At 34.5% G+C, this 8,988-nt stretch overlaps 1 protein-coding gene across 1 annotated transcript in view; it reads left to right on the plus strand.

Moving 5' to 3' along the window:
* Positions 1–8,988, plus strand: part of LOC106467269 (UDP-galactose translocator-like) — an 18,331-nt gene that overhangs the window by 5,549 nt on the left and 3,794 nt on the right. Inside the window, exons 2-4 of the mRNA XM_013927598.2 lie at positions 920–1,058; positions 5,654–5,901; positions 6,565–6,648. Of these exons, the coding sequence (XP_013783052.1) occupies positions 968–1,058; positions 5,654–5,901; positions 6,565–6,648 (423 nt within the window). The 5' untranslated portion in view covers positions 920–967. The remainder of the gene's footprint in view (positions 1–919; positions 1,059–5,653; positions 5,902–6,564; positions 6,649–8,988) is intronic.

The following is an 8,988-nucleotide window of genomic DNA, read 5'->3' on the forward strand; positions in this document are numbered from 1 at the left end:
TAATAGATAAAATATAAAGTTTTTATTAAGAAACGTTTGATAACTACCTGGACATTATAAAGATTTGCATGTGAAATTTGAACATTTTCTGATCTATAAAAGTATTTTTAATCTTAAAATGAAAATTACTTTGCATGATATATAAGCAACATGTGAAAAGAAAAAAAAAGGCATTAGAAAAACATTGCTTTACAAACCTTAATTTAAAAAAAAAATTGATATTTTGCATATGAGAGCATTATAATGTTTACTGATAATCTGCTAAATTTCGTTAACATTCGCTTACTAATTTAAAAGTTAGCATGAATACTATAACAAGCACAAAATGGTTAAGAGGTCGGTTTGAGGGACCAAGCCCGTGCTGAAAGGGTTAATAAGGCAAAGACACACCATGAAATTAGTTTAACTCAAAGTATCAGTTTCATTTTATTTTGTATTGTTTTTAAGCTTATATAAGTTAAAAGAATGAAAAAGGTAAATTTGGGAGGAGCCTGGATAACAATTAGAAAAAAAATGTACTAGTTTTTAGTGTTGAAGATAAAGGTTAGATTTCAATAGACATAAAATTAGGCATCAAGAAAATATGCAAGATATTTTCTCACACAATGATAAAAGTGTTGTAAATGTTATTAATAAAGTTCACAATTAATAGTTAATTATTCTGGTATTTGAGATTGTTTTGTGAGATTCTACATTTAGGCATGATTTATGTAGTAGGTATGTTGCATAATGTTATATACTGAACTGAATTTTTGTGAAAACATAATAGCTTAGTAAACTCAAATTACACCAATGCACTGTTGAAAGAAATTCCATTTAACTTTCATGGATTATTCATCCATATCTGCATATGCCAAAAAGAAATCATGAAACCAGAGATTTTTACCTGAAATGTAATTTGTGAATTTGTATCACAAAGTTTGAAGATCCAGCTAGAGGTCTGCTACTCTTTATCAGTGGGCAGCAGATGTCAAACAATAACGAAGGAAAAGACTTAGTCGTTGGTGTAACAGAGGAATCAACTTCAGATATGGCCTTGGCAGAAGACTTAAAGAGTGGTAGGTAAAGAATTCTTATTTGTTTTTGTTAAAAAGAAATTGATTGAACTTTAATATCTAAATATTCTATAAGAACTTAGAAATAAAAAATAATCTTTAGTAAATATAACTGTTAAAAAAAATTCCAAGTATTTATTCACACTTAGCTGTATTCACAGTTCTCATAGTATCCGTGGAATCATGCAACAGTTTGATAATTCTGAATGTGTAATTTAAAACATTCTTTGAGGCATGTAATTAGATATTGAGTGCCCTGTGAAGTATTTTATACACTTTTAGATGTTAGTGTATTTTTAAGTCCTCAGAAAATAAGTAATACTTTCATTTAAAGATGTAGCTCTATGTATGGTTTAAGGTATATTATCTAAAGTTTCTTTTAATAATGCTTTTTTTTGTCATTTTATTTTTCAGGAAACAGTTTTACTTTGTACATTTTTTTTTTATCATTATATTTTATGGAAGTGAGGATTCAAAGTCAAAGCTAATGTTATAATACAGTTTTGTTTTGGTATAAGGAAATTTATTTGTTAATTTGAAAAGATTTTAGTTGGATGTAAAAACTTTAAAATGACCAGCCTGAGAAGAAATTTTATTGTATAAAACTGCCATTCATTTAACCTCTTCCTTATTAAGTTATGAATCATTTTATGAATCCGTTATTTTCATTGGAATTTATAACATGTTATTGTATATCTGTAAAACAATGATTCTAGTGTGACATCTCCTAGTGAAATCAGTCAAACATGTACATAAACACGAAAACAAATTATGATTGATATGCTTGTAAATGCTCTAACAGTGGTTTTCAAGCTGTGTTCTGTGGCATTCCAGGTTTCTACAAAGGTAGTTTTTTAAATAATTAGTGTTAACTCATTAGGGACAATTTGATATTCATTCCTCTCCATGCAGTTATGTACACAAGCAAAAAAAATTTAATATTCATACAGATGTAAATTTTCTGCTATTTATGTATGATTAGAGAGGAATAAGACTACTTCTAATAAGGTTTTAAGGGTGGGTTAATGATTGAGGTTCTATGATGAAAGAAATGAAATAAGAGGGTTCCATGGCTTTGTAAAGTTTGAAAACCACTGCTTGAATACATCGAATAAGGTTGAAACATTAGCAATTTTAAACAAGTTTAAGTCTTGATCACTGTAATGTTATGTAAGTATATGAGTATTGCCATGAAACCTCATTGACTAAAAACTCCTGATCCAAGACATCACCTACCAAGCAAAATGAGAAATGTGTTCAAAATCAAGTATTTATTATAAACAGCCATGAAAACAACAGCTGGCTGGCAAAGTCCCTGTCTTTAGATTAGGCTTCAACAAATCCTGGGCACCAGGTCACTATGGCAACAAAAATTTCATCATGGTGACTAGTGTTTTCTCCCATTTTATTCATTCGTAGGTATGACTGTGCTAAATTGAACTTGAATCTAGAACAGTTCTGGACTCTTGGAAGTCCAAAACTATTTTCACATTCTTTGAGTTCTAAGTCAAACTTTGTTTCTATGATTTTAATGGTGGATCCAGTACGTTTTCATATTTGTTTCAGAAATTAAGCACTGCAGTTGCACAACACGTTACTAATTTTGTTTTTCTTCTTTCTCTCAATTCAACCAATCATTGCACATGTTTAGACTCAGATGGGACCAAAGGCAGTTAGTTCAGGCAATACTATCAAGCGGTTGTTGATATCATGTGATTGTTAGTATGCACTCGTTGCTGTGAAAGTAACTATCCAAGCCCCCATTTTCTGGTACAAACAGTATTGAAGTTAGGTTAGACACATCTGGCTACTGAGTTTTTGGGTTGGCCCCTAGATCTGGAAATATTTGTCAAGGCCTGCTCTAGATATGAATTAGTCTTATTTTTGTTTTGTTAAGCACAAAGCTACACAATGGGTTATCTGTGCTTTTCTCATCATGGGTATCGAAACATAAATTCTAATATTGTAAGCCTACAGACTTGCTGGTGAGCCATTGGAGGATTAAAGATCTTAAAGTAGAATTAAAATTCACCATTTTTTTGACATACAAGTTTTGCAAGTACAGGGTGATTAAAAAGAAAATTTTATAGTTCAGCATATCATATCTTACAAATGGTATGACATAGGTAGGTGAAATTGCACAGGGGTGCTAAGGGTATGCAAAGGATGCAAATACCACAATTGTATGTTACCATCAGAGGAACCCTAATGTCTGATCAATCTTAGTAACTGTAGGTGTGCTTCTCCAGTTTCTAGAATGCATTGCATCTGTGATACTTTGGATGTGAAAACGTGCATCTCATCTGGTATGCTAGCCACTTCCCGGGCACTTGCATTTTTGGGTCTAGAATATGAAATTTCCCAGGTTACACACGACTTAGATACCTCTTCAACTAGAAATCAGCTGGTCTGAGATCCAGTGGTCATTCACAAGAAAAATGATGTGCCGTGATTCTGTCTTGTTATCTCCTGCAGGACGTGTTTCACCTGGTTACCAATGTGCTGAGGAACATTATATGTACTGCCTGAAAACTGTAGTGTTGTCACATTTTGTTGCTGCAACAGGGAAAGCACATTGATTGTGAACATTTCGTAGTACCATGCAACATTGAATGTGCAGGTTTGTAGTCCAGGTGGTAATGGTTCTTTAAGAAAGTAGAGTACAATAACAGTGAGCTGTGAAACCATATCACATTGTTACCTTAGCTTTGTGGAGAAATGTTGCTTGTGGATTAGTTTCTAACCAGATAATGCAGCTGCATGTATTAATACTTCTAGGAAGGGTGAAATGTGCTCTACCAATCCATAAGATATTGGCAGGCCTTTGGTCGTTGACTTCTATTCTTGCCAAGAACCGCAAGACAGAATTGACATATTGGGTTAAGTCCGACTCCTTCAGTGTTTAAACATGATGCAGCTTTTAAGGAAACGTTCACAAAGTTCACAGAAGAGCATCACGAACAGCTCAAATTGGCAAATCCGTACACTGGATGACATAATGTGTGCTGCTGCAACGGTGTGAACATGTGCTAGCTTGTTCTGCTATGCCATGGCTGACTTCAGTAGACGTTTCACTTGTCAGCCGGTATGTGGCTTATTACAAATGCAACTTTTCTCCTCCACACACACAACACTGGAACAAGGTCCTCTGCAGATTCTATTCAGTCTGAGAGCTGCTTTGGCATTGCATCTGTTGGTATGAAAACAATTCACTAATTTACTTCTCTTCACTCATGTCAGTTTCATATTGGTTGAATGAGCTGCATTGCAATTGACATGCACATTTATATAATGTGTGAAAGAAACCACATTAGCACTCTCTAGTGATAACTATGGAATTTATTTTGCATGATACTTTTATATCAATATCACCTTCCTATGTAATGTCAGTTTTGATTTATATATATATTGAAAATATTTCTTTATAATCACTCTGTATATTGTAAAATGATCATTCAGAAATATGTACACAAAACTATGTACAATATTTGTCATATTTATATCTGATAAATGTATTTTGATAGCATTATTCAATCCTTGATATCATGTGAAAAACTCAATTTTTGTTTTTACTTTGTCAAATAAGATATTTACAAAGTATGCAAGTAGTTAAATAAGTGCATACATTACTGCGTAAAAAAACATTAAACGTGCATTGTAGGTAACATTTAGGTTTCGTATTTTATAACTTGTAAATAAAGGCAATGGTCCCACACCCCAATTTTTAATTATCTTAAACAGTTCATCAAACTAATTTTTTTCTTATTTCTTCATTCTTTAATTTCCTTGCAACAAAAATCTTTGCTATTTTGCTATGTTTTCCTTTGGCTGTAGAAATATGTCCTTCAAGTTTGCATGCAGATTTTTGGCAATTGTAAAAGGCTTCTTTGATTTCAGGTTAACAGGCTTATTGCATGGAAATTAAAGTACGAAGAGGTAAAAGTACAAAATAAATTTGATAAATGTTTAAAAGAAGTATATAGTATAATGCTACATATCTTTTGTATGACATGGTAACAGGCTGATGTTTTTTTCAGACAAAATTTCTTAATTTGCTTTGAGTTGTGTCTGTAAAATTATTATGCTGTGATATAAGTAGTTTTTGAGTTCACTCACTCATTTTTAAGTTGTTGCAAAAAATTTTGTACCTTAGTACTGGAAGTGTATGGTTGTCTCTTTTTTGTTTATATTGAAAAGAGTGTGAACTTCCAAATAGTAATACTACTATGAACTATTATTGAAAATTATAAAAAGTGTGTGTTTGGTCAGTATAAATTAACAGTATTAATAAAGATGGTTTTCAGTCAGAAATTGATAACTTGTGTTATTTGTGTAATGATTTATTTTATCTTATTAAAATACCTTAACCAGTAAGATAGTGATAAGTTTTAAATTTATAAGATATCTACAAAGGACTGTACATTTTTCAAATAAGCTATGTAATATTTATTTGCAACGTTTAAAAAACTGGGAGTTAACGTATACATAAGATAACATGTACAATAGTTGACAGATGAAAATTAGTTTTTTTAAAACATGATTTGATTATGGAGTATTGAACACTTTTGTTAGTGTTAAATTTGTTTTTATTTTCACAGGAACACAGAATGTTTTGAAGTATGCTTCACTTCTCACATTAACAGTTCAGAATGCAGCATTGGGTTTAACCATGAGAATGGCACGAACCCAAAAAGACCTGTTCATTGCCAGCACAGCTGTGGTTATTGCAGAGTTTGTTAAACTAGTTACATGTCTGATTATGGTGTTTATAGAAGAAGGAAGTTTTAAACGTTGGAGGACCTCTCTACTCAATATTGTCATTAAGCAACCACTTGATACCCTCAAGGTGAGATATTAAATTAAGTTGAGACATTCTCAAGTTTGTGGACTTAATGATTTGTTTGTTGTGTGAGATTAGTGTTTTACTTTAGGTGGCTTATGTATGCAACAAAATAATTTTATAAAGTAAACCAGTGATAGTTCTGATATATCTGGTAAACTGTCTTCACTACAGTATTTTTATTTCTTCAGAGTAGAAGAGTTAATGAGATAGGTAAAAGTAGTAGTAGTGTTTTGTATGGTTAAATTATTTAAGTGGTCTATAAAACTTGTCAAAGATATAGCATGTTTACTACCACCAAGTGTTTATTTGTATTTTTTTATTTATACCATTTCAGTTGGAAACTTTTTTTTGTTTAATTTTGCTGTTAGAACTTAAGAAAATAACACATGTGTGTTCTATGAAATTGCCATCAAACTTCTGAAGCAATTTACTAAATCTAAGATATCTATTTCCCACTTGGCCTAAATCTTCTCTTAAAAGTAAAAATAATAAACTTTTATCTTAACATATACAGACAAATGTGTGAAATGTATGTAGTTCTCTCCCCCTTAATATGTAAAGGTTTCTCTTTCACTAAGTGTATTTTTTTTGTGCATGTTTCAGTAATATACTGAATTTAGACATTAACATTACATGTGTACAAGTTCTTTTATTTTTCTCGTATAGGTATCTGTTCCTTCCTTGGTGTACACACTACAGAATAACTTAATTTACATTGGAGCTACTCATCTTGATGCTGCCACATGTCAGGTACAGTATTGTTAGAATCATATACCTTCAAATGAGTGGAACTTAAAGAAAAAAGATATTACATTTGAGACGATAACTCACCTCCATACACAAATTAGCTATCTTCCTTGCGTATCTGCAAATAGATTTGTATGTCACCAACCTTGAGACAACTCCCACTTTTAATTTTACATGAATTGTGCCACTGGATGATGACTTCATGTGACAGAAGCTGTCCATCAATAGGATTGTGATGCACCTCCATGCACAGCCCCCCCCCCCCCTGTGCATTTGCACTTGTGAATTTTCACCAATGGGAAGTGGGTAAAGATGACTGCCTGACTTAGAGCATGAGGTCACTCAAATTGTAGATTGTTTTTTTATTTCCATTCATATTTATCATTAATTCAGAGTTTATCCTTACAACTACTACTACTGCTGTTCCTACTGTAGTTAACTTTACTTCCTGTACAATGCCTTCCAGTCTACAGTTATTGGCAGAAGATGTTTTGGCCTTGGTTCACTGGGAGTTGGCTACTTTCATGTGGGCTTCTGATTTGCCAGGGGTACCTAAACAAGAGGATGATGATTTCAACAGCCTGTTTCCTCCCCCATCATATTCTACACAATCATATTTAACTTCTATGGATGTGCCCAGGTCTTCTCCTTTCATAAAGTTGATTAACTAGGTTTGTTTTGTCTGTTTCTTGTTTCCTTCCCCTTCCCTTTTAAGTGAGACACCTTCAGGCCAATATCTTGTCCCCCCCACCAGATATTAGGGTTCATGCCAATAGGTGTATTTAACAAATTACATTTTGGGGTCAGTGTATCTTGACTCCCATATAATATGGAAGCCCATGCTTTGGCTTACCATTGGTCTGCATTTCCTTTTTTGGAGTTACAGCAGTTGCATTCTCTTCTGCCTTTGTGGGTTTGGATCCCAATACTTCGGTCATGTTTTCCCAATCTCAATTTCCCCATATGTGCCTCACCTTATCCTCTCTACTTTGTTCCCTTTCCTCACTTCATTTTTTGTTTGAGGCTCTTTATGGTCCCCCCCTCCCCCAGAGCTTTTCAGTTAAGACTCGTGCCCTGATTTTTTTCCACTCTGGCATGATTGCCCTCTTCTGCCCTTTAGACCAAACATGGCTCCTCTGTTGTGGGGATCTTTTGGGTTGGGAAGCCCTTTTGTTCTGTGTCCATTTACCACTCATCCTCCTAATGGGACTTGTGTATGGCTCTCCTCTTAAGTCCAGAGTTGAGTCTACCCATTTGCATACCTTCCTTTCCTCATTAGCTTCTCATTTGTCTCAACCTCCTCTTGAACTTGTACCTATGTCTCATCCCCTTCCTTTCTTCCCTTTATTGGTTCCTGCTACACTGATCTATGAGGGTAATCATCGATTATTTTTTCGTCAACCTTTTCAGTGCAATAGGATAGCCTTGATGACTTTGTGGTCAGTATAGGTTTGGTGAGGGCAAAGCTTTTGCATTTTGCCACAGTGTGGGAGTCCTTCATTTTAGACCTTTGGGTTTTTCATGTTCTCTTTCTGATGGGCTCATTCTTTGTTCCTCTTAACTCCTCCCCTTTTCTGTATCCCAGTTCTAAACCTTCTTCCCAAGGGCATTGTGGAAAGGGTGGTTCCTTCTCCCCTTTGTTTGTTGTCCCAAGAAGACCAGGGACTGGTGCCCCATCATCAATCTTTTTTCCTTGAAACACTTTCTAGACCTTCCTCATTTTACCATGAAGCCTCACCTATCTCTTCAATGGGTTTTCACTCCTGGTCTGTGGATGACAATGGTAGATATCTTGGATGTTTACTTCCACACTTCCATCTCCCCAGCACACTGATATTTTCTTCATTTTGTCCATCAGGATTGTGTCTACCAGTTCCAGGATTTTCCACTTGGGTCGGCTTTGGCTCTCTACGCTTTAGGTCAGGTGGTCAAGACCTTTGCCCATTTTCTACATTTCAGGGGCCTTTATTTCCACCATTATATGGATGATTGGTTGCTTCTAGCTCCTTTGCAAGCCATCTCTTACCTTCACATTAAGTTTCTTCTTCAAAAAGCTGCATGGGTAGGTTGGCTGGTCAAACTGGAGGAGTCTTTCCTCTCCCCCACTCATTACCTTGTTCATCTTGGAGTATTTTTCAATTACTGTCTCAGCCGGGCCCACCCTTTTCCCCTTTGCCTGTGATCTATGGGACTTCTGGTTTGAACTATTTTCTCTTCTCCTTCAACTGTGTGAGAGGTTCTATTTCTTGTGTCATGGGCTTCTTTGGAGGTTCCTCACTTTCCCTCTAGTTGAGTCCCATTATCGTAACCTACTTTAAAAAGATCAGTGGAACATCTATTTAG

Source organism: Limulus polyphemus, unplaced genomic scaffold (assembly GCF_000517525.1).
Source record: "Limulus polyphemus unplaced genomic scaffold, Limulus_polyphemus-2.1.2 Scaffold2549, whole genome shotgun sequence".
Taxonomy (NCBI): domain Eukaryota; kingdom Metazoa; phylum Arthropoda; class Merostomata; order Xiphosura; family Limulidae; genus Limulus; species Limulus polyphemus.